The sequence below is a fragment of the Filicampus tigris genome, chromosome 14 (genome assembly GCF_054856515.1).
Source record: "Filicampus tigris isolate MCC_2025a chromosome 14, RoL_Ftig_1.0, whole genome shotgun sequence".
Classification (NCBI taxonomy): Eukaryota; Metazoa; Chordata; class Actinopteri; order Syngnathiformes; family Syngnathidae; genus Filicampus; species Filicampus tigris.
Window position 1 is genome coordinate 22,042,219 of NC_141230.1, and position 25,404 is coordinate 22,067,622.

A 25,404-nucleotide genomic window follows, 5' to 3' on the forward strand; every position below is an offset into this window, starting at 1 on the left:
GCAGTACTGTACGTATCAGGCTCCAAAGCCAGTTTCACTGAGCAACGTGACATTTTGCGGTCATGTCTATCAAGAGAAGAGCCACAAAAAAGGTCTCATGAAGACATGACCAAAAATGTCTCCCATTTTGTTTTGAGGCGGCCATTTTGGGGTCATTCGCTTTGTGAAAGCTGGTCAACTTGACCGAGGATCATTATTTCTACTGCTGAGAAACCAACAAAACAGGAGCTGAACCATTTCTTCGTACAGTAAATGACAATAGGCAGTCAGCAGCTTTCATTCAAGCATGTCATTTATTGCATTCAAGGATGATACATCAGCATGCGATCAGTGGATCAAAGTGAGTCAACGCTTAAAGCAGGGACCAGGTCTATAGCCGTAGCCGTAGCCGTAGCCGTATCCGTAGCCGGGCCGAAATCCCCCAATGCCAGGCCTTCCTATGTAGGGTCCATGAAATGGAGCTGGAGCGTAGCACGCTCGCGGAGCACAAGGCACGACGGGGCGATACACCGGTTGCGGTTGACAAACGTAGGGTCGATAGATGGGATACCTGACGGGCATCTTTGGACGCTGACTTTCTGCCTCTAGTTGGAACAAAGACAAACGGCCCTTGGTGAGTTGAACTGTTGGAATGTTCCAAATAATTCAATGCAGGGATTGTAGCCGGCGCACAAAGACAAACAGCCTTTCTCACTCACAGTCACACCTGGGGACAATTTCCAGTGTGCAATTAGCCTACCAAGCATGTTTATGGAAAGTAGGAGGAAACCAAAGTACCCGGAGAAATCCCACGCAGGCACGGGGAGAACATGCGAACTCTACACAGGATCAGACCCTTGACCTCTAGACTGTGAGGCCGATGTGCTAGCTAACTAGTTGGCTACCATGTCACCAGTATACAGAACAGATAGGTGAATTGGCAAGATCTTTTTTTTTTTTTTGCCAAAGCAATCAAAGTTGGATCATTTCCAGGATTCACCTTGAAAAAAAAATTTTTTTACCTTTTGGATGCACACTTGCTCACCTTTGGACTGGCTGCGCTTTTGTGTCAAGTGGCTCAGCTGCTCCGCCAGGTAAATTTATCCCTGCCCTTCAATAAGGCGTTGCCAAACATCCGACACTCTGTACCAGTCCAAAAAATGTGGACACACCTTCGGAACTTTTTGGGATGCCAACTGTATGCAAATATCGTCTGTGTCAATACTCGACTCCTTTGCGCGCCCCTCCTCCGATGATCGCCTGCTAACCACTTCATGATCTGTAGACTTCAATTGTGTCTTGATTGTTCTCTTCTTACAGTGTTTACACTTGAAAGGTGACACGTTAAATGCTATAATCTGACATATTGACATGCATTAAGATGTAGTGTCTCTTTAAAAACAAAGAAAACACAATCACACAAACGACTTATGTTTGAATCCATTTTATTGCGTCAGCGCAAGCTTTTTAATATTTTGGATCCAAACAAGTTGTGAACATTCACGGTGCCAAGCACACATGCTGGCGGAACTCCTCTTCTTCTCCCTCCTCTAGAGCACAAAAGTGCCTTTGAACTTTAACCGTCGTGGTATGCCACAGGTCACATTGTCATGAGGATACACAAGTTCACAATAAGACAATGGAGCCTTTTACAAGTTTGACCTGTCATTTTGTATAATGTATTCTATTATTGATTCAAATGAAAAACAAGTGAATTGTCATCATTGAACCATGCTCTGTAAGAGCCGACGCAAAAAAAAAAAAAGATGATCATATTGTATGACTTTCATTTGAGCCACGACCCGCGAGCGGTAATGCGCTGTAAATAATTACTGATTGAGATGCTCAGCAATGGAAATGAAATGTAAACAATATTTATTGGGAGTTTTGTTCCCCCCGCCCCCCCCCCCCCCCCCCCATTCTGACCCATGAATATTCTCAGAAATGGATGTAACAGGAGAGTGAAAGTGTCATTTTCTGAAATACGTCAGAACTGGATAAACCAGCCTTGGGTGCTTGGCTTGCTATCATCGCGAAAGATCTGCCGGTTGTCGCCAGCACATTGCGAGACGCTCCTGACATAAGCGCAGATCTTCCGCTTTGATTGGGCCCGCGCATTCTTAATTGCTTCACCTTCAAAACAAAACCCAGGTTGCGGCTCTATGGGAAACTTGAGGCGTGTCGATGACCGTGACAACACCATCAACTGTACTGCGGAATAATGGCTCATGACTGAAGAATGCGTTACATGATTGGAAAGCACCCTTCAGCATGGTCCAACGGAAAGTCAGCCGGAAAAATGCAAACACAACACGTACGTTAAAAATGCTTAGCAATCAGAAGTAATTGCATCTTTCTTTTGTTGATTAAGTACCTGAAAGCCAACACTAACGTGCATTTTCCCCCCACGATTTTAAGCCGATATTATTTGAAGAATATGTCCCACTAGTTGAAACACAGCATTCCGATGAATATTGTGTTTGTGGAATATGAGTTAAGCAACAAAATCCAATCGTTTTCACCCATCTCCGGGGGCGGCCATTTTGTGACTTCTGTCGACTGAAAATGACATCACAGTTGCTCGGGGCTCAGATAACGACCAATCGCAGCTCAGATTCAGAAAACAGGTCAACTGCGATTGGTGGTGTCTGTATGGCTTTCGTGGCCATGACAACCAGGGTCGGAGCCAGGGAGTTGCCGACGGGGCAAGCGGCGACTACGGGCCGGAAATGCGTAATAATATGCTACATTTAGCCTGTAACATTTAAGTAGCTTTTGGGAGAAATTGTACTTGTCAGAATAGTTTTAAGGCGCATGCGTTGTTCTTTTACTTGATTAGTCTTTTAAAGAAGAATGCCATTTTGCATTACCGGTAATGTCTTTGGATACAAGAAATGCTACGGTAAAACTGAAATGTATATTCGTGTTTAAAATTGGGATGTCACAACCCTGCGAAACTCACAGACACCTTTTTGTGAAAGGACCGACTTGGTTGTGTAATTTCACACTTGACGACTGGTACTTGTAAACAAGCAATTCCAAAGTCAATTTTCCATGCTGGGTCCCCTTTAATAAGCACAAATGAATATCACTTTTTGCGTAGGGACACTTTCACACTCACTGACTTGGAATCTTGGAATTGATAGAGTTGAAATGGACCAGGGTAGTAGGTTGATTGTTTGGATGCTCCAGGTGTTCACAGTTGGAGCTTTCCGGTGAGAGAACTGCAGGGGTTGAGCGATGCGAAGCGGCCCAGGGTCCAAATGGGGAAGACGTTCCTGTAGGAGGTGTAGCTGATGGCGCAACTCTTGTTGAACACGCCTGAGATATTCTCCTAAGTTGACAACACAAAGTCAATCGTGTTCCACCATCCGAGTTGAGTACGACGGGTGGAACGGGACTCACCTGAGGCCAGTCTCCGTTGGGCAGCTGCTTGTCAATCAGCAGCTTGACGCCCCTCTCGATGGCCCGCTGCTCAGGGTGCCTGGAGACAAACACGTCGTCAAGTCAACGAATTGTGAAGAGAAGCACGCATGGTTCATTGTGCATTATTCAAACGTCGGTAGGTTTGTATGGGTCAATCTGTCCCACAATAAAACAGTGGGTTTAATGTTATGGGTCAATTTGACCAGGAAAAGGAAAAAAAAAAAAAAAAAAAATCACATTTTGAAAAATGATTTCCAGCCATTAAAAAGAAATATGTACATTGGGTGAATTTGACCTGCAGTCTAATAGGAGGGTTACCGCTATATGGCGGGTCAAACAGACCCATACACAAAAAAAAAAAAAAACTCGATTTTTTTTTCCATATTCAACAATAAATCTACATAAAAAAATACATTTTTGAACAATTAAATAGTTTTTAGATTTTTACAGGTCAATTTAACCCAGAATAAAACAGGCGCGTTTGAGTAATATTGCACATCACATTGACCTGTAAAAATCTAGAGCAAACTTTGTTAAAATTACATGAAATAAAATCATGAACTGACCCATACATTCTTTTTTTTTTCCACACGAATTTTGGAAAGGAAAAAACAAATCTGAATATTTAGGAGAGGCAGGTGACTGGTCTAATTGTGGGTCAACGTGACATGCAAAAATGTATTTAGCTTTTTTTTTTTTTCCCATCTTTCCGAAAACTTTTCTGATAAAACTTCCTAATTATATTCTTTTTGTTATTCTTAGATTTTATTTTGCAATTTAATGATTAAACATGCAGCAGGTGACAGAGCCCCATGAAAAAAAAAAAAAATCGAACTTTGGCCTTCAGGTACCTGAAACGCCATAGCTGAAATATCCCTAAAAAAAAACTCGGCCACAATGTCATTGACGAGCTGTTTGCAAGGACTACAAGTGGTCCGAGTAGTGCGATCCGATTTCTTCACCTGACCGCCATGAGCCCTAACAGAGCCCAGCAGGTGTTGTGGATCTGCGCCGAGCCGCTCTGAACGTAGCGCCGCTGCTCGCACGACTCAAAGTCCTCCCCCCAGCCGCCGTCCGGCATCTGCCGATCCAACAGGAAGCGGCAGGCGTTCCGTACCTCGGCGCAGGCGTTCCTAGTGAAGGGAGCCCGCTAAGATCAGTTTCTGACGGACTTTGAACTGTGTTAACCTTTACGCGTGACTTGCTCCCACCTCTGATAGCCGTGGCCCATGCAAGCAAAGGCTTCCAGGCCGAACCAGGTCCCGTAGGTGAAGCACACTCCCCAGGACCTGGGCGTGAAACAGTTAGCAGGGAGTCTAACCTTGCCATGGAGAGGGCGGGCGAGCGGCGGGCGGGCGTTCGGGCTCACCCTTCCCAGGATCCGTCGGGCCTCTGCACCCTCCGACAGTAATCCAGCGCGTCTCCCAGAGTGTTCCTGGGGCGCAGATAGAGCAACGCACATCGTCGGCACCTTGCTTTGCAATGATACGCTTGGAGGACAAGTTAACACGTTTAAAAAAATTAAAAGTACGTTTCCGGTATGAAAGGTTCTCGGCTTGGCTTAAGAATTGTCATCAACATGCACAACCTGTCATTAAAAAGTGTTTGAACATCACTTTCGTCCTCCTTCAACTATGATCTGTTCTAGGTCAAGTGCAAAATGTTTCTTGAAATGCTGAGCAAGAGTTAATGTGATATAAAGAATGTGCTGACACTTTTGGATAATCAATAAAACTTCAACACAATTTGGCCAGTCAACACACAACCAACAATGGCTTTCTGGCGGTTTAAATGTCTGCGGTCAGGCTGACCTCAAGGATCAAATATCTTCATATATTCAATTTGAAGTTAAGAGAAGGCTTCTCGTAATTATCCAAAAGTGTCACAAACAAAAACAAAATCCCAGCTCATTATAACTCACAATTTCAAATATGTGAAGTAAAGCATTACGAAGTGCATTTGGATATGTGAGTTACAACCCTCTCTGTTACGTCTGTTTCTCAGAAAAGCATTTTTCCTCTCGGGCATGTTTAACTATCCAGATGTTTCAAAACATTTTTTAAAACGTAATGCATTTGTTGATTACACCTGTTGAGCCAAGCAGAAGACTTGTCAGTTATGTCAGAAAACAGCTCTCTTTAAAATGGGTCAATTTGACCCGCAACATCACACGCAGGTTAAAGTACTTTTGTGTCCGTGTACCTAATTTCGTCTGTGCGGTGTTGAGGATGGATCTTGTGGAAATGCCTGAGAGCCTGCATCACTGCTGACGTGCACTCCACATACGTGTAATCGATCATGATGTCACCTGTTTGTGAAAGGCACATGATTCTTGCGCATCGTTTGAGCGCAAATGTCACTATACTGGACTGGCTGTCCTTTTCTGGTCACATCGGAAAGACTGCGTCAGACTTTCGCAACACAAATGTCACGTTTAGTTTTGGCTTCCCCTTTTTTCAGACGTGACTTCTTGTTTGTTGCGGATACTTCCACCACTTGAGAAATGAGTGGACAACACGACCGACGGCGTGTTAACACGTCTGCCACGCAGTCCGGAGTTCCGGATCGGGTTCCAATCTGTCGGAAGCGACTGTTCTCACAGTGTCGGTATCCCAGAAATGCTTTTTCCGGTCAAACGAAGACTCTCTGTGACCGTTTGTTTATTCAATAAGTGCATGCCACTTCAGGCAATGTACGTAGCGTCGCTGTTCTGTGAAAAACACATGTCCAATTTTGGAAAAAAAAAATAATTTTGCCGTTAATGCAATGCGGAAGCGCCACTCGTGTAAAAATAGGAACATTGAAAAAATTGACATGTGTTTCTCACAGGACAGCGACGACACATTAAGCGCGAGTATGCATCTGGCAAGAGCCTCACCAAACACCTCTGATGGGTTTAGCAGCTCAAGGAGTCTCCCCCCTCTCTTTGTTTCATATGTGGCAAAGCCGCCGTCAGAGTTTCTCATGCTCAGCAACTACGGGAAAAAAAAAAAGACGCAAACGGAGCTCATCGCAACGATCGGGACGCATGCAGACAGCCAACCGAGCCAGGGTGGATGAGGCCGGCGGGCACCGACCACGTTGACGGCGTCATACAGGCGCTGCGGCGCCACCGGCTGGCCGACGGAAGGGCACAGCTCGTGCAGCAGCATCAGGGACTTGAGGCCCTCGGCCGTGCAGTCGGCCACGATCCAGCCACAGTCGCGGGTGCTGAAGGGGAAGCCACCCTGGACAAAGGCATTGCCGTTAAATTGAAGAAATGCCGGATCAAGCGCTTCGATTTCCAAGTCAAAAGGCTTGCAGCTGATATGACGTGTACCTTATTCATTTGCCGGTAGTACTTTTGGTAATCGGGAGGATTATCGGGGATCTGGTGAAGGGGAAATAAGTTTCATGGAGGCATAGAAGACACAGACAAAAACATCCATTTTCACATTTATTTTTTTCCTTCCTGACCCCCCCCCGAAAAAAAAAAAAAAAAAAAAAAAAAAAAAAAAAAAAATCAGAGTGGCTGTCTCACATTTCCAAAAAGTGGCAGCTAACAATGTTAACATTTTCTCACCTGTGTGAGTGTCAGAAACTGGTAGGCGTGCCGGAGACACTCAGCTAGAGCGGAGTTGTCTTGCGCTCCTGCCTGAAAGACCCCATTGGACAAATTATTTCAAACAGCCACGTCATATAAGCCATTATGAATCACCTCAACTAAACACAGGTCTTCTGGACCCTCCATTTGTTTTGTTGGGAAAATATTAAGACATGAAAAAAAAAAAAAGAGAGTTAATGTTGTCAGCATAAACTGAAATTATTAGGAGAAAGTAACAAATATTCCGAAAAGCGTTTTCCTTTTATGAAAATAAAATCAAAATATTAGAAGACAGTGAAAATATATTATGGGAAAGAGATTTTCATTTCTTGATCATCAAAATATTTAAAAAAAAAAAAAAAAAAAAAAAGTCATTTTTTGAGAATATGGTCCACATATAAGATCTAAAAAAAAAAACCTGAGTAAAAGGCTATGAGAAGAAAGTCCAAATATGAAGACACCATATACACTTTGCAAATGTGATGACACAATAGAAGTACAGTCGAGTGGTGCGTTGGTAATAACGTCATAAAGAGACAATGGAGATTTATCAGATCGCTGTCTGTGAAAAACAAACCAACCGAGATTCCAAAATTCTGGTTTGAGGTGCTTCACGTCTACAGTAGGTGAGGAAACCTGTTCTCCAAGTTCCTGACAAGTAAAACGCAGTCTTGCCCTTGGCCACTGGACAAAAGCATCAATCAGAAAGGCCTCAATTACCTCAAGGAAAGCTTGAACAGCAAAGCAAGTATCCCAAAGCTGAGACCCATTGGTGCCCTGCGCAAAAAGACACAACGGCCTTTGGCGCGCTTTTCCAGAAACACTCGGACAGCCCGAAGGTTATTTTGCCTCGGCTCTCCTCTGGCCCGAGATCAGGCGCGGAGGGAAATGGCTCACCTGCATTTTCATACCGTCGAGTCCCAGCCTGAAATGCAGAGATGACTAAATTCAGTTAGATTCAATGGGATTTCAAAAAAAGAATCACAACAGCGGGTCCTCAATTTATGAGGGACTTCTGTTCCTCAGTATGGCATCACTGACATACTCGAATGCTGCAGTAAAGTGATGATTACGGTAAATATTTATATGAAAAAGACTTGCGGGCCCGAATTCTAAAAGAATCCAATGGAAAACAGCAATTATGGTGACGACTGAGCGTGCCCTCTTGTGACGCGTGAGCACGTGCTGTATTCTTAGGCGGCATGCCGTTTTTTTGGGCAAAGCCAGGACCCCGACAACGGAGCTGCCATTGAGACGATTTAGAATGATCGGGACACAACAGGCTTGCGTCTCGCAGACTGACCAGAGATAGTCGGGGATTCTGGACACATGCTCCTGGAAGGCTGCAGACGAGGGGCCGTCCATGTACCAGCGCACCAGCATGTTGATCGTCTTGGAGATCTGCAGCACAGAGGTCATGCCTCACTATTACATCATTATGCTTTTTTTTTTTTTGTGTGTGTTTTTTTTTAAACGATGCTGTTTGGCATATGAGCAATGCAAGCCAATGTCTCCACTACCGGCCCGATGCTGATGCATTTGGTGAAGCGGTCGTCGGCCAGGATGTGCTCGTACAGCTCTTTGACGGCCATTCCTCTCAGAGTGGCACTGTGGTGGGCCTCGTACACGTTGAGCACGGCTGCGGAGAGGGCAAAGAGCAACGGCGGCGAGTCACAGACCAAGCGCGGGGAAAAGTCACAGTGACAAGACACTTTTGACTTTATTTTCCACCGGGACAAAAAAAAAAAACTTACAATAGGCTACAGTCAGCAGCGTGCTGTGTGGAGTGTACATGTCACACGCTGCCACATTGTTCCTCTGAGCCGGCCAGTCGATGCTGACGTAGTCTTGGACATAAAGCTCCTAGGTGGCAAAACAGTTGACGTGAAGCCGCGAGCGGCGACAAAGCCACGTTATATGCAAATAGCTTTGAATGAATTCGCCAGTAGGAGTGGATCAATCTTCAAACCTAAAGAGTTAACTTCCTGTCCAATTTCGGGCATGGGTTCTTGAGACTTTTTGGTGCATCCTGTTCTGTTGGACTAAATTGAGGTTGATTGGTGAAGCCGGCGCCAAATTTTTTAACTTCCCAAGGGCACTGACACAAAATGGCTGCTTCAAACCAAAATGGCCGACCTCCTGTTTAATTCCAGGCATAGCTACTTGAGACTGTTTTTGGGTGTGCTGTTTTGATAGATGTGCACACATGGAAGGGCAACAAGAAGACTCCAGTATCTGAGGATGTGGCTTGGACTGAGTTCTACCGGGTCTACTACGTCTTGAAGGAGTAACGTTACAGCGCCTCCTGGTGGAAAAAATAGCTCACGGCACCTGTCTGAGGCTGAGGACCAGGGCGTCCTCCTCAGCGACGAGTCGGACGGCGTAACAGAAGCTCATGGGGAGGTACACCTGGCGACAGTGGCACCACAGTGTGGACGGGTGGGCCGGCAACCAGCTGGGGAACAACCTGTCATCAAATGGAAACGCTCAAGTCAGACAGCATGAAAACGCAGCACACGCAAAACAAAGCTTGTCGCGGTTGTGTTTGGGAACATGAAAAATATAGTCATTTTACAAACAATACACATTCTTTTCTGTTCAGTTTGAAACCTTGTTCTGTGCCTCCAATTTCCCCCCGACCCTAACTTTTCAGAGGGTGCTGAGTTTTTGAGGGGTAAACTCAAAATTAAAAATCAAAGTCGTGTATAATTCATGATTACCTCTACGACTAAATATCAAGGTCATCAATACTAAAAAATAAATAAATAAATTAAAAAATGTATAGCAATTCAACTTGTGATTTAGTACGTTTAATAGAACATTTGGATCTTACCACATTTCTGGTAGAAGCGTGTTCATTCCTTCCCAGTTGTAGACATTTAAAATAGCCAACCAAAATTTACCCCAGGACGGGATGCCAACTGCACCGCCTGCGGAAAACGTTCACAATTTTTATGTCCTGATACTAAACATAATTGGCAGTACAGTATAACAGACATCAACTGGGACCTCGCATCCTTATATGATATATAGCAATAATGAAAATGATACACTTAACCCTCCTTTTATGTTATGGGTCAAACTGACCCATTAAAAAAAACAACAAAAAAAAAACTAAGGGGAATGTTAGTCACAGGTCAATTTGTCCCCTAATATCTATTGTATTTAACCTACCTATATTTTTCCAAGTAATTAAACAGGAGGGTTAGTAGCATGGAGACTTTCTGAGAACCTTTGCTATGCAAGTTATTCCTCGCTCGAACCAAGTCGGGATCATCTGCATCGACACCCAGGATCCTTAGCGAGGTGTAGCTCAGAGCCGTGCCAAACACAGTCGATTTGTCCTCGATATGTCTGCCAACAAATAGCGCACACGGCGCCGTTAGCCTTCGCACGCTGATCATTGCGCGATGTGTAGGAAGCACAAAAAGCAGGGCTGCCTTACAGGCCCCAGCCTCCATCCGGCAGCTGAACAGAGCGCAGGTATCGCACCATCTCTTTCTTCCAGGCCTGCTCAAGATGGATCTTGGCGATATGGCAAGTAATTAGTAGACCTGCAAACATAGTTTGCAACTGTTCATTTTCATGACAAAATACGGATTTGTCGCTGGTCTTGGGACGCGTCGTACCGGGTAGCAGGAAGAGAGGTCCTCCGTAGTCCCCTGCCCAGTGGCCGTCCTCGGCTTGAAGGTGACTGTAGAAGTTCATACCTTTCGTGGCAGCATCCACGGCTGTGCGGGCGGCCGCGGAGTCGCGCACAAACTTCGTCTGTGGGGACAAATTGAAATTCGAATTCACCCGTAACGCTTCACAGACAGATTAGTTAGAGGCTCATTTGGGTATATTTCCTAGTTACCAGTAGGATTGAATCTGGATGGATTAACTTTCTTTAGGTTCATGGAACAGCTATAATTCTTCTGGGTCATTTTGACCCTTTACCCATAAGTACCAGAGGAAAAAAAAAAAAACCCTCTTAACTCCATTACTTTCCATTTCAGTAGGTATTCATGTGCTTAAGCCACTGCACAACTTAAATGTACCTCAAATGGGTCAATTTGACCCACAACATAGCAGGTTTGTTAAGAACACCTTTGACTTTAAAGCACACGTGCACTTACAAAAATTGGTGAGTTTTTGGCCATGGTGTAACCAACATGAAAACCAGTGCAGTCTATGGCTGAAAAAAAGCCATTCTCTCAACTTTCCAGGGGGCGCTACAGAGTGTTTTTTTTTAAGCATTTAGTAAGCACACAATATGTCCACTAGCACCTACCGTGTCCAAGCCTAAAGAATGGGCCTCTAGCATGGTCTGCTCCCTTTTTGGGGCATCCACATCCTCCACGTATGACCAGGTCTGCCTGCCCTCAACATTGGAAAGCCTCCAGCGCGTCAGGTCTGTGGCCGGCTCCGTTTTGTACGGTCCCCCTCGCCTCCGCAAGTGCCTGGGCCAAGACAACAAAGAAAGTCAACATACTATGTACAGTACCTCAACTGTATACTTGGTGGGCGACTTGAGTCACATGACTTGATGCAAGACAGACTAAGATGAAAATTTTAAAACTTGATTGGCCTAACTACAGCAGGTACAGGCGCTGAGCACAAAGTGGCTATATCGAATATAAGTCGTGACTAAGCAAAGCTATATGACTTGACTTATGTCTCTTGTGCAACCCAAGTTAATGACTTGACTTAAATTTAGTGGGGACTCGACATGACTTGCTTGATTTTTGCCACAGTAACTTAGGACTTGCATCCCTGTCCAAGCTGCTCAGTTTAGTGTTGCCAACTCAACAATACGTTCACAGGAAAACTGAATGTTATAAAACATAGAAATGCGCATTTTAAAAAATGGTTTGGGCAAACTGCACTGAATCAAAATGACATGTTTGCTATGCTAATATCATATGTTGGTAAGAGCTCAAATTCAACCACTGATGGCAACTTTAACATGAACAAGTCAAAAATTAACATATTAAAATTCATATTAGTCATAGCAACACACTTTTCATGCAAAAAGGGCTAAAGTGGTGGAATTCAGGCGTGCTCAATACTTCGTACTTACATTTTCCCAGTCTTACTTTCAGGACACCGGCAAAGGTAACAAGAGTACTCCTCTGATGAATGAGCGACTCCAGGTACCTCCGAAGGTTCCCGCCTCTTATATGCTTCTCATGGTATATGTAGTGTTTCAAGGAGCGTAAAGCGTTGAAGTAACTCACATTTACACTACATTTCCCAGCAAGCATAGCGGCACCGTCCGAGAAACAGTTCAGCATGGAGAGACATGAGCAGAGTCTGATTGACCAATCAGACAGCGAAGGTGAAGGGCGTAGGCGGAGCTGGCTGCGAGCTCCACTAATCAGAAAGCTCCTAGCGTAATCACAACACGTGCTGGCTACACTGTTTTTCTTTTTTTCTTTCGGACAGTAGTCATATCAACATATAAAAAAATACCTTTATTACGCTACAAAATACAGCCAATACAGGCACCTGTCTTTTGTTGAAAAAAAGAAGTAAATAAACACTCAACCGTTATAAAAACTGTATATCCGGTTTCCGGCGTGACGATACAAGGACGTTAAATTCGAGGCTGCCGGTAAATCGTAACGTGCCGTTTTTCATCAAAACGTTCCGATCAAACGTGGCTGACGCCCTCAATAAAGGTCGGAGATGACCGCTTGACTGACGGCAACGCTTCTCTTTTTTTGTAACCCGTCTTATTTTGTAAAAATTCGTCAGCTGACTTCAGTTTCATTGAATGCAACACGACAAACCAGCTGACCAGTGTGCATTCCGCCATTGCGGAGACTTTCACTGACTTACATTGTGTTAAAACCGCAACTAAAGGCAACTATTTGAACGGAGTTTTTATCGGGTGTACCTCAACATCGAATCAGAAATGGTCCACAACACCGAACGGTCTTCGCTATTTCGAACGCTACATTACCGGCGCGTGTCACCTTGATTTCAGACATGGCCGCATCACGGTGTTAGTGTAACCGGCAGTCACCCCCCCCCCCCCCCACGTCTCTTAGAGAGCGATATTTGATAATTATATTAGTGGATCGGCTATTTAGAAATGGGTGTAGTTGTGAGGAATCTCCAAAAGGTGGTGCCTCTTCGCCGCGCCCGGCTCCGCAAGGACGTGAACACGCTCAGGCACATCTTGGGCATCCAAAAGTTCGACTTGGGTGTCGTTTGTGTTGATAATCGCAGGATTCAGCACATCAACAACATTTACAGGAAAAAGGACGAACCCACCGATGTCCTCTCGTTTCCATTCCATGAGGTAAATACATTCCTATAGAACCCAGTTTAAAAATTCCAGATAACTGTTTAAGTCACGTATCACCATTTCAATCAGTATTCATAATTGCCAACACATTTAGCCACCTCACTTAGTAGTTTTAAGTAAGGGTCGGTTTGACCCACGATATAACATGTCTTTACTTAGTGAAAGTCTGTTGGAGCAATGCCAACCAAGTCTATTGTCTTGGCTTGGCTTTCCAGGGCCTGAGACCCGGCAAGATGCCGTGTCCCCTCCACAGAGACGAGCTGAACCTCGGCGACATTTTCCTGGGCGTGGAATTCGTCATGAGGCAGTGTCAGGAGGAGTCCACGGATCTGCACGAAGCGCTCACTGTAAGTGGTCGCATAGAAACAAACCGATCGATCGTCAATGTGACACCTTGCTTTTGAAGGTGGTGACGGCCCACGGTATTTGCCACCTGCTTGGCTACAGACACGAGACGGAGGAGGAATGGAGTGAGGTATGTGTGATGACAACAGCCAGCAGCGAAAAAAATTGATTCCAAAAGTAGCAAGTGTTGTGGCTTAGTAACAGTTATTAATGAGATGTAACACATTCACGGTATTGGAATGTTTTTCTAGTTTGGCATTTTTTGGGTAACGGGTCAAATTGACCTAGGAAAGGCAGGCATCTTACATTGAGAGCAGTTTTGATGTGCCATTTTGTGTTGCTGTGCTTTTATAGATGCTGCAGAAGGAAAGCTACATTCTGAGCGAGTACAACAGACTGACAGGGCAACATTTGCTGCCCCTAATGAAGCCATGCCACCAAAACAGGTGACAGCCACTTGTGATGTGACCAGTCCATTAAACACTTGAAAACCAATTCTACGTTCATTGTAATATTTTATTAACAAAGTCAGCTGTAAGAATTTTGTCAGGTTGAAGAGGAAACTGAACATTGTCAATTTTAGGAGGATGTCATGGTTAGAAACGTGAGCTTTTTGTTCTCTCTGCAAAAAGACTGACTGGGACTAATGAGGAGGTTCGACTTGACCATAACAGATTTTGCTTCCCTGGTGTTCTGCATCTTCAGCGGTCAATTCGGAGAAATAACCCAAAGTTGCAATAAATAGAAACACTCAGACTATAAAAATTGGTAATTTTGACAAAAATATTGGGTGGGAAAAAAACGCAAGTATAGCTCATACATACATATATATCCATATATATCCACACATATATATATACATACATACATATATATATACATAAATATATATATGTATATCAGACGTCTCAGGAGGCACATGATGAAAACGCAAGACAAAGGAGGGCTTTTTTTTTTTTTTTTTTTTTGCAGGAACTTGTTAACAGGTCGAAAGCACAACAGCAGCTTGAGGAAAAACACTGAAAAATCCACACAAAGCTTGAATTGTGCCAAAAAAGGATATTGCACCAACTGTACCCGCTAAATACAGCAACCCTCTACACTCTAAATAATAGCTTATCATCCAACATAGTCATTTTTGTATTTACTTTATAAAACAAAGAGAGGGTCGAGGGAGAAAAACAGAATTCATGAAGCTCCTGCTGTGGCGTTTTGGTGAGTTTAAAAAACAGTTACTTGATAGAACCGTAGCAAGGAACAAATGCAGACCGCAAAAGACCAAGGCAACTGTGTTCAACTGAACAATTTAACTGCACCCGTCACGTCGACAGTCGTGTTTATGTTCCGTTTTGCGGGAAACAAGTGCCAAAATGGAAAGGGGGGGTGGTGGAGAAGAGCAATCAGTAGTAAATATGACACCAGTCTAGTTACGTTCAGGTGGTGTTGTAGCACTCAGAGGGGCTGCAGGACATTTCTCCCCAAGTCTGAGACACTGCCAGGGGCCTTCTCCATTTCGGACAGCTGCTCGAACACGTCCCTGAGGACAAACGCAGGAAAGAAAAAATACATAAATAAAAATTAATGCATGAAAACGTCTTGCTCTAAAGATCTGTACATGCTCCAGCCGCTGTTGCTGACTAACATTTAACCCTCAATCTGGACTGACGAGAACAAAAAAATGATGTTACTTTAAGTCAGTGGTACCATGACTTACAAGTTAATTGAGAATTGAAAAAAAGAAAAATGGAGCAAGTACAATAGTGTCATACTCTTGCATGCGGGCAAGGAGAGTCACAGTGGCCGATACAGTTTCCTTACTGAACAGGGCAAAGGCTAGTACAAAATGAAATCATTTTCTTTCTTAAAATGTAACAAATAATGGTGTTTTAGGGGCCTGGAATGGATTGATGGCACGAAATGATTTCAACTTGCGAGTCAAAGTACGACTCTATATTGATGGACGATAAAGGAAATATGTTTAAAAAGTGGCGGAGCGCAAGTGAAACTTGAGTTTAACCGTCGCAAGACGACAAAGAAATCCACGTAATCACAAATGAGAGGGGCGTTTCCCCCCCGCCAAGCAGAACGTTGTCTCATCACTGATTGAGACAGCAGCAACGGGTTTGAACTGCCATCTCACCCACAGTGATGAAGTCGCTATCCTCTTGCGCGACAACTCGGCCGTGTCACTGATCAGACAAGGCAAGTGCTTTTGGAAGAGGGAGGGAGAAAAGAACTGCACCTTTTCTATTCACTATGAATAAAAAATTCGGAAATGATGTCTGTATTTTGTTGCTCTCTAACAAAAACAAAACACACTACTAAACAAACATATCCGGGTCTTCAACTGTGCTTGTTGTTACCGTCATGAAAATGCTTGTAAACGTAGTCGGTGGCGAATAAGCTTTACTAAATGCAATCAACGCGGCTTGAAAGCAACAACATTTGAGTCTGTTCCAACGCGCCAACTCACTTGTGCATGTAGAAGAAGATGTACCCGCTGCGGTCTCGCTCTCGCTGGACGGTCGCCTCCTGAGTGCGCGACACGTCCAGGTCGTTGTAGGTCAGCCACGACTGCTTCTTCATGTCGTACACGTCGCTGATGTAATGCCCTGAGGAGACCCAACACGCTCGTTACGCCTCCTCTTACAGAGCGTCACAAACAATCAAAAGCACTTGTTTTTTTTTCTCCGCTGCATTTATTGTGTTCCAACCATGGATTATTTTTGGGGGACTTCCAGGAGACAATTGCTAAAGGGTTGGGCAATATTGCAAAATAAAAGTCATTATTTGCCACTCAGTAGCTGCTATGTATGAAAGGTAACACTAAATATATTGAAGTGTTTTGTATTTGAGAGCATAATTACTGCTTTTCTGCTTCAAATTTGCGGTAACAATGTGTTCCAAGTGAGGTGTGCCACTTTTTCTGTGGTGAAATAAATGGATGTTCATTTAACTGGCACTGGTGTTTCCAAGTTTGGACCAAAGATGAACACACAGTACAAATTCATATTTGGGCAACGTCTCACCAGAGGAGGAGCTGCTCCCGATGTGGCTGACGACGCTGATGAGCCGAAACGAGTTGGCCAAGTCCCCGCACTGTGGAAGAGAGGTGACGGGCGGGGTCTTCAGAAATAAAATTCCTCATGTTGTAGAGCGAGAGAGGGAGGGCAGGCATCAATGGATGTGAGCTACCTCAGCGTTCCTCTTGAGGTTCTCGGCTTCAGCTTCTGTGTATTCCATGTCCAGCACGTCTTCGTTGCCGGAATCGTCATCCGAGCATATGAGCTCAGGCAGAGAATTGTTGAATTCTGTCAGAGTGACAACACTGTTACTCTCATATCGGCGTTTACTACAGTCACAGCATGTGGCTTTCAAGGGGACATGATGGAAAAGGGACCTTTGTAGATGATGGCCTATGGTGTCCTGGTTGGTCTCCTCTCACAACTCTGACCTGGAGTATTCCACGTTTTATGCCCTTATTTATGTCTTTTTTTTTTTTATTTGTAAAATGGTGTCAATAAGTCTGACACATGCTGCCCCACTAATTGCCCCACGAGTATAGTTGTCTGAATCGGAATATTGAGACAAGTTGCTGACATGGGGGGGCTTTTGTGTTTCCACTGCGCACACACCCAATGAAATGAGCGGACAGTTCCCACCTTGCAAGCTGAGCTCAGTGGCCCTCTTCAGATCATCCGCCTCTCTCATCTCTTGGGCTTCCTGAATGCACAAGACAACGATTTAGCGGTCCACTTGCATAAACAGTAGAAATAGTCATTCAAGATGAAAACGTCATATTTCTTTTAAGACGTACATGCTCCTTGAGGCTTTGAGCCAGCGCTTGCTGCAACTCCTGATCCTCCCTCTCCTGATCCAAGCTGTACTGCTGGACCCAATCCATTTCCCCCTGTTGGCCCTGCGAACTCTGGGGGGTTTGGTTCTCTTTGTTCTCGTCCATGGTTAAGTCCAAGGAATCCAACACGTCTAAAATAAAGCTGAGTGACTAAACCTCTCCACTCAGTATGTTGTCCAGTTAAAACTTCAGAAAAAAAAAATGGTCACATGGGCGACAACTCCCGTCCCGACTCTGAACCCAACATATTGCATTCAATTTTAAATTGTATTATTTTTTTGAAGTCTTTTGGACTTACCGGCGGGCTGTTTACTGTCCGTATCCATCAGCTCTGAGTGATAGGCCAGTTCCTGAGCATCAGTGTCGCCGAAGCCCGTGTCCGGACTGCTCGTGGGCTCGTCGTCCAGGCTCGACGGGGCGGTGAGACCGGCCTCCTGACGGCTGAACTCCAGCACGGCCTCTAACATTTCGTCGTCGTTTATCCCGCTGAAGTCTGCTGGATCCATGGGAACTCCCCGCTAAGAACAATGAGAACTGCGTTAAGGAATAAAAAAAACAAAACAACTAAGAAAACAAACCAAAATATTTCCTCCCGTAAAACATTCACCTCTTCCAGTCGTTCGTCATCTTCCGGCAAACAGCTGCTGATTCGTCGTTTGCGGCTGGCGCTCACCTTTCTGGTCAGCTCCTCTTCGCTGTCCGAGTCCACTAGCGCAGACGTGTTGTTGGAATTGACCAACTTCCCTCCGAACTTCCTATAACCATCAGGTTGTAATTGCATTTCAAATGACACACGCAGAGAAAAGGCTCCGGAGTAGTTTGTTGGATGTAAATGTGATCATTTTATCCTTCTGTTAGAGAGTTCATGTATAATCATAATTTACCGGAGCGGTGCCGTGGATGCATTGAGTGACTGTGAGGTTTTGAGTGCTCTGGACCTTTTAAAAACAGAGGGGGAATCATTATTTTTAAGTAAAATTGGGAGGGAAAAACAATGTATCCTGGGGTCTTACGCTTGAGAACTCCAGCCGAGAGTGATGGGTGGCCGTGTGGAGTCGGTGCAATGTGACAGTAGGGTCAGGTAGCGAGGTATCACCACCTGTTGGCCCAGCTTGCTGTTCAGAGACAGCTGCGCGTTAAAACTGTACCTTTTCAGGTGGAGGATGAGCACTCTGCAGGGGAAAAAGAAAACATCTATTAGAGACAGAAAAAAAAAATCCATTTGACTTGTGTTCACTATATTTCTATATAAATTATTTCACACAAGACGCCAGGTCTTGCGTGTGCTTACCTAGGTAATTTGCTGAATTTGTGGGTAACCGTGGCTGCTTTTCCATTGCATTTCTCACACGAGTATTCAATTTCCTCCAACTACAGAAGAAGAAAAAAAAAAAAAAACTTTTACACTTGTTTCAAACGATTCTGAAGGATTTAACTCTCTCGGCAACAAGCGGCAGTAACCCCCGCTCCCCGCCCCAAAAGAGAAAGCCATTTAGCTGTTTATTGACACTCACACTTGAAGTTTAGTGTCAAATTGTACACAAGCAAAGAGAATTGAAAGTTTTGTTGTTAAAACCACCACATCGTCACTATCTGTTATGATGAGTTAACAAGCCTGTTTAACATCCTGCTAACACTTAATGGGAAATGCCATAGTCAGGTTACTGAATAGCATTTATCACTGACTGTTCACACTAGGAACAGGAGAGTGTCTTTCTAAAATGACAATCATTTTACAATAAACAAAAACAGCTCACACCACAGGATTGGCATAACAGAAAACTCAAGAGTTTTAAAAACGTGTCGTGTGTTGATTCACCCTGAAAAACAGATCCAGGGAATCTTGGATTGATCGAAGCGGGAGGGTCTTCTTTCTGCGAGGTAGGTCAATGGACAGGTCGTTGAATTGCTCACGCTTGATCACCACTTCTCCACAACTGCAAAAATAGACTTGTTACATACATGACGTTTCTCCCCTTTGGTGAGCCGAGCCACGGGGGCCTCACCATTTGCAGGTGATGGTGTGCTGCACTTCGAACTCCATGTTAGCCGCCACGGGGCAGGTGTAGATGCGAGAGGTGTCGGCTTCTTCACCGAGGTCCGTCTTGGACGCCAGCGGGTGCTCCGTCGCCTCGTGGATACTCTCCCACAAGGCCGATGACGAGGACGCGGGCGCTTCACTGGCCCAGCTTTTGTTCATTTTCTCCACGTCATCTTTCAGCTGGTCCAGACACTGGCTGAGGAACTCGTGCGCGTCCTGTGGATGAAGTGGCATGACGCAAAACTTTGTTCAAACAAAACTGACTTGTGAACATGGTTTCTTTCACGGCGTCTGCCTCTTACATTCTGCATATTTCCAGAGAAACGCTCGGCAGTCGCTGAGATGGCACTTTTCACTTTCCTCAATAGGTCCTTTTGCGTTTCTGGGCAGCCCACGTCCTTCTTGGCCAGAAGATGAGCAAAACGTCTGGACGTACCAAAACGGGCACATCACAACCAGTTGAAGAAAACCTGTCAGATTTCAGGCACTGCATGCCGGATTTACACTGCAGGACCAAGGGCCCAAATTAAAGGGGGCATATTATGGTAAATGTACTCTGAAATTTTGTGTTTGTCAAGGTGGACACGAGATCAACATCATAATCTTACGACAACTGGTTCATGTATTTTGGGGGGGAAATTGTTTTTGAGGTTGAATTTGCACATTTTCGAGGTTAAATACGTAACGATATGAGAATGAAGTCATATTCGAGAAAAAAAGAAAGTCATAATACTCGGAGATTAAGGTTGGATAGGCTAAAATATTGCTACGATTAAGTCGTAATTTTACGAGAATAAAATATCCCTGGGGAAAAAGTTTTAAAGGTTGCGGGGAAAAAAGGTTGTAGATTTTTTAGATTAACGTCATAATATTATATCATCAAATAATATACATTGAGATTGAAGTTATAATATCTCTATAAAGTGGTATATTTTTGGGAACACGAATATGAATATTTTCAACTATTGTTGTATGTTTTCAAGGAAAAGGCTGCAATTTTTTTTACAAAAAAAAACCCCAATAACATTACCAAGTAAAATTCCAAATCTGCCAACTTAATGAACTATATTCTTGTTTATTTTAGAGAATAGTCATTATATTAAAACTTTATCATAAAAAAATGCGTTGTTAAAACACAACTTTAGTGAAATATACCAGTTTTCCTCATAAATAACTTTCTTGTAAAAAGATGACCATCTACTATCATGACTATAACCTTGACAATACCAAAACATTTAACCCTTTATCTCAGAAACATACAATTTTAATATACCCCTTGTAAAATATCTTAAACTGTCATGTTGTAGTGGAAATGTTTTTTTTCCTTTTCAGTATGGCCCTAATACTCCTCCATACCGAATGGCCTTCCCACTCATCATCTCACCATAGCATTATGTTGGCTTGTAAGCATGAATCATCTTTATTGGACCAAGTGCGCAAAAACCACACGAGATAAGCTAAAGACGAGCCCCCAGAAGATGATGCGTGTTGTCTGACTACCTGAGCAGCGCATTGACGGGCACCCTCTTCCAAGGGATGCTCTGCCTCAGCATGTCATTGGAGAAGGACGGGAGGCTGAAGAGCGACTGCAGAATGGCGTTCATGTAGCAAGTGTTGCCCAAATTTGAAAATCTGCCAACCATTTACAAACCGGACGGCACTGTCAGAAAAACTCACCGGCAGGGGTGGCCTCCGATTGACAAGAAACTAAACGCCTTACCCTTGCAAGGGAGGCTGCGACTGGGCTGCAGTGGAGGAGGGCCTCTGCTTGTTCCAACCGCCGTAATCCACAGAGGCTCGTACTTTCTTGGAAGGAGTGGAGTGATTGGGCAGCAGGAGGCTGCGCTTCGCTGTGGGCGTCACCGACGTACTCGAAGGCCTGAGATGTGGGAAATGGCACCACTGTTACTGTATTCAAGTTTTCAAGGACACATTATTAAAAAAATGTCAAGCTTTGTGAAAATCACTTGTATCTGCTTGAATTTTTATATTAAGCCCATGCAATGTCATTTGCCTGGGAAAATGTTAGAGGTATTCACGATGTCAAATTGAAACGGGAATGTCCAATTATTGGGGGCACTCTCTATTTTAGCACTGCACACACAGAGCTGACCTTTCTGAAAAGGAGTGGCTCTGGCTGTAATCCTTGGTCACAGATCGACTGCTGTAGAATGAAGTTGGCTGGAGGGGAGTAGTTGAACCCAGAGGAGCTGAGAGCAAGACAAAAAAAAAAAAAAATCGATATATTTATATATATAAATTTATTTTTAATGTGCTGAACCATGCTGTGCAACAGCATAGAGAAATATCACATGACACTGGCTCGATTCGAAATCAAGGTGCCACTGCTGGAGGTTTTACCTAAACTGCGATTTTCCTCTGCCTGCTTCAACTTGTCTTTACAGCTCAGTAAAAACTTCCTAGACGGCTCCAAAGTGGCTTTGTTGTTGCTTTGAAGAAAATAGATACATAAAAAGACGTCTTTGTTTCAGAGATACAAAGTCAAACAGTTGCACACAGATTGTATTCGCCCTCCAGTTATGTTTGCAAGTCTGCTATGTTAATGCTAGCCAATCAAGAGAAATGCCACAGACGGACTAACATACTATATATGTGGCAGTGTTTTGCAACGACGATTACTACAGTTTAGTGAGCAACTGTGACATCTATTGTATTCATGCCTTATACTGCCTCCTGTTGGCCAAGGCGTGTACGCCACAAGTTGCACAATCAAGCCATCATGAGGCAGTTTATTTCTTGAAATTCTATTTAATTCTGCAATTACTTTGTGTTTTCTTAAAGTAAATTGTCCAAAGTCAAGGCACTACTGGATGTTGGTTACTCAACATGTTTTTTTTTTTTTGGTGCAAATATCTGAGTTTCCCACGTATTGCAGAAGAATCGTGTTCAAGCTTACTCCTGTTTTTGGTCAAAGATTTTTGTTTGATTGAGTTGTGCGACATGATTCGGTTGGATATGTTGATTATGTTTCCTCCTTCTTTTGTATGTTCACAAACAAAAACTTTAAAAATGGGTCATTCTGACCTGCGACATAACAGGAGGGTTAATGAATATTGTGTATTACAACTCAGTTTACGAGTGAATGATTTTTACCCGGAGGAGTCATTTTCCTTCGGGTAGTCCTCACTCAAGTCATTTTCAGAGGTGAGGAGTCGCTTTCTCTTTTCACTCCTGTAAAAAGAAGGTTGAGAAATGACTCCAACTGATTATTTGGGTGCTTCTTTTAGACAGCGGTGAGTTCCAATATCGACGGCAAAGAAAATCACACCGATTCTCGCAAAGTCCGGTTCGAGTAGGCGTGGAGGCGGCTCTGCTCGGGCTGCCCAGAGGTTTACGCTGTGTGGAGTCCTCCCGGCCCTCTGCACTCTGACGTCTTGCTGTTGTCTGCAAGATGTTCAAAGTTTGAATATTTAGCTTGAAGCCTCCGTTTACATTGTGGGTCAAATTCACCCATTTGAAAAGTATTTTTCCCCCAGTGTGAAGTGTAATCAACCTTTATAATATCAAGAGTTCATATAGTTAAACACATTTTGTGTTAAGTGTATTTGAAAGTTGGGTTGACTTAATAATCAATCTGTCGACTGTTTTGTTGAATAACCGATGAATCAGATTTTTTTTTTTTAATTATTTACTTTTTTCAGCCCTTTATTCAAAAACAGGACATTGTTTCAAATTGACGGTGCACAAAATGCAAAACAAATTCATTATGATTCAGTTACTGCTTTGGTTTATTACATGACAAAACATGCAAAAATGTTGATCTTTGTCTTCTAAAAAACAAAAGCAGATGTTTGATTTTGATTCAAAGATAATGAGCCTGCTTTCATGGAGGTCCACAGAAATGTGGGAATACGTACTCTTAAAAGGCTCTAATTCCAATGACTCACACAATTTAAAATCAAACAAGGACTCGAAACAATCAATTACCTAAATAGTTACATTTTAAAGCTATTGCTCACCTGTCTTTCGCCAGGGGGACTGATTTCGTTCTTCAATGAGCGGCGGGTCGGCAGACTGAAGTTTACACTCCCATGGGATGACTTTAAAACACCTTAGAATGAAGAAAAGAATCTTTGTAAAAGTACATTTTGCAGATTTGACAGGCACCGGTGAATTTTTTGTCATTCCCTGCTTTGATATACACATTTTTTTTGTTTTAAAAGGGGGGACCAATTACTTGTCTTTCCTTGCATCAGCTTCTCCAGGTAGTCATTAGTCTTCCGGGCCAAATTGGAAGACATCTGGTCCAGAAAGATAAAGCGGTTGTCTTTCAAAACCAGTGTGATTTTGTTTGTGGCGAGGGAGACTTTCTTCAGGTTCTGATTCAGCTGGGGTGAGAAAACAAATGACATTTTCATTAATTGCATTAAATGTCCTGATTGGTAATAGGAGGCTATTATTTTATTGCATTTACAGATTCCTTGTTTGCGACAGTTTCAATTGTGTATTCACATTCTTGACTAAATAAAGATTGAATAAACCAACTATTACACTATTTGGATTCTTGTGGACAGTCTGCCATCAATCCAGGGTGCACCAGGCCTCTCGCCCAAAGATGGGTGGGAGAGACTCAGCTCACCTGCGTCACTAATGACGGGGCAATGGAAACTGGACGGATGGAAAACTGTGATAAGGCCTAATTAAAATATTCATCACTATAGGCTTAATTACAAACACCGCGACAGTGATTTAAGTTTTGGGGGGCCCGTCGACATGGGCTCCAGCGCAACCACAACCCTACTGAAGACAACTTAGTGCTACAAAAAAATTAACCCATCTCGTTTGTGCAACAATTTGCTAAAAAGAAAGCAAGAATCCACACGGTGAAAAAGAAAAAAAAGTTTCAATATTACCTGGAAGGTTTTGCCCACGCCGCCGGAGCTGAATTTCAGGCACAGGCTGACTTTGGTGTCCTTTTCCAGTATCTCAAAAGTTCCTTCCTTCCATCGCGAGACGCTGACATCGCTGCCGGTGTAGCGCATCTTCACAGCGCCTCCACTGGACACTTTGGGCACTAGGGTGGCCATGGATTAACGAGCCCGTCGGTGCACTTTGGAGGTTGTGGATCAATCGAATCCTATGCGGAAAAAAACACACCAAAAACCAGCTGGTCAGGACACTTGCCAAACAAAATTAAGCTTCTATACAAATCGACTGATGACGAAGTTTAAGTTACAAACTATGTAGCACAGCGGCTAACAGACCCACTCTTTGCACACTTGAGCATAAGCACATTACCTAAAAATGAAGAAAAAACATTTTTTTTAAGCCCACGGGAGACAAATTATGTGTCAAATTAACAACTCGATACTCTCACGTCGTGCGCGCTTTTGTAAACTAGCACGACGGCTGGCCACTCTGTGACCGCCGCAGGAAAGCTGAGCGAAAAGACCACCGAGCGCTCGCTTAGCGAAAGCAAATTCCCCCAATAGAAGTTGGCCACGTCTTGGCAGAAAGCATTTCGATTCACGCGAAACGGGCAGAGTTGTCCATTTCAGGAGCAATGTCGTCCTCTCGGAATGGATGGATGGAGCAAGGCCGACATTAGCGGGTCGGCTAGTAAAGCTAACGTGGCTAACAGGCTAATTTGCCTGCTTGTCATTACGGAGAGGTGAAAACACTGACTTGGTTGTCCACTACATAGCTTGAAATGTTCTTACCTGCTGTTGGTCTACACTCGCCGTGGAACGTTTCGTTTCAAAACGTCGTTGTTAGGAGAGCAAAGTTTGTTTCGCCGGCATTCACCGCCGGCTCCTTGTATGGAATCTTGTTGACACAGAGGTGAGGACTCGCAGCAACGCAGTGCGATGATGGCGGGAACCTGAAAATTTACCCCGGAAGTGACGCACAGGAGCAGA

General features: G+C 43.9%; 3 protein-coding genes across 3 annotated transcripts; 1 reads left to right on the top strand and 2 right to left on the bottom strand.

The window, feature by feature from the left end:
* Positions 1–274: 274 nt before the first annotated feature.
* Positions 275–12,968, bottom strand: lss (lanosterol synthase (2,3-oxidosqualene-lanosterol cyclase)). Its single transcript, XM_086051057.1, has 23 exons — positions 12,051–12,968; positions 11,262–11,430; positions 10,618–10,756; positions 10,434–10,542; positions 10,221–10,342; positions 9,822–9,918; positions 9,320–9,455; positions 8,743–8,851; positions 8,509–8,627; positions 8,292–8,389; positions 7,886–7,913; positions 7,709–7,765; positions 6,968–7,039; positions 6,725–6,775; positions 6,483–6,632; positions 6,284–6,380; positions 5,608–5,713; positions 4,775–4,840; positions 4,617–4,694; positions 4,368–4,538; positions 3,385–3,463; positions 3,105–3,313; positions 275–584 (listed from the first exon to the last, which is right to left on the bottom strand). Coding segments are annotated over exons 1-22 (2,193 nt in total). The 5' UTR covers positions 12,053–12,968; the 3' UTR covers positions 275–584; positions 3,105–3,175.
* ybey (ybeY metalloendoribonuclease) lies at positions 12,317–14,123 on the top strand. The gene is made up of 4 exons (XM_086051060.1): positions 12,317–13,277; positions 13,499–13,630; positions 13,690–13,758; positions 13,983–14,123. The coding sequence occupies exons 1-4, from the start codon at positions 13,068–13,070 to the stop codon at positions 14,076–14,078; spliced, it is 507 nt and encodes a 168-aa protein (XP_085907186.1). The 5' UTR covers positions 12,317–13,067; the 3' UTR covers positions 14,079–14,123.
* Positions 14,124–25,384, bottom strand: usp37 (ubiquitin specific peptidase 37). The gene is made up of 24 exons (XM_086051056.1): positions 25,207–25,384; positions 24,400–24,623; positions 23,724–23,874; positions 23,506–23,597; positions 22,815–22,930; positions 22,640–22,717; positions 21,887–21,975; positions 21,639–21,735; positions 21,246–21,404; positions 21,026–21,157; positions 19,828–19,951; positions 19,491–19,741; positions 19,304–19,421; positions 18,776–18,855; positions 18,498–18,656; positions 18,369–18,422; positions 18,092–18,239; positions 17,783–18,002; positions 17,446–17,615; positions 17,291–17,351; positions 16,824–16,939; positions 16,658–16,727; positions 16,102–16,240; positions 14,124–15,165 (listed from the first exon to the last, which is right to left on the bottom strand). The coding sequence occupies exons 2-24, from the start codon at positions 24,571–24,573 to the stop codon at positions 15,081–15,083; spliced, it is 2,883 nt and encodes a 960-aa protein (XP_085907182.1). The 5' UTR covers positions 24,574–24,623; positions 25,207–25,384; the 3' UTR covers positions 14,124–15,080.
* Positions 25,385–25,404: the final 20 nt, after the last annotated feature.

Coding starts and splice junctions, on each gene's coding strand:
- lss (XM_086051057.1), bottom strand. Junction 8,852..9,319: donor TGGTCCTCAGCCTCAGACAG/GTGCCGTGAGCT, acceptor TTTGCCACCTAG/GAGCTTTATGTCCAAGACTA. Junction 5,714..6,283: donor AAACCCATCAGAGGTGTTTG/GTGAGGCTCTTG, acceptor TTTCACAAACAG/GTGACATCATGATCGATTAC.
- ybey (XM_086051060.1), top strand. CDS start 13,068: ATGGGTGTAGTTGTGAGGAATCTCCAAAAGGTGGTGCCTCTTCGCCGC. Junction 13,278..13,498: donor TCTCGTTTCCATTCCATGAG/GTAAATACATTC, acceptor TTGGCTTTCCAG/GGCCTGAGACCCGGCAAGAT. Junction 13,631..13,689: donor ATCTGCACGAAGCGCTCACT/GTAAGTGGTCGC, acceptor TTGCTTTTGAAG/GTGGTGACGGCCCACGGTAT.
- usp37 (XM_086051056.1), bottom strand. CDS start 24,573: ATGGCCACCCTAGTGCCCAAAGTGTCCAGTGGAGGCGCTGTGAAGATG. Junction 21,405..21,638: donor AGCCACTCCTTTTCAGAAAG/GTCAGCTCTGTG, acceptor CCCACATCTCAG/GCCTTCGAGTACGTCGGTGA. Junction 15,166..16,101: donor ATCTTCTTCTACATGCACAA/GTGAGTTGGCGC, acceptor GTTTGTCCTCAG/GGACGTGTTCGAGCAGCTGT.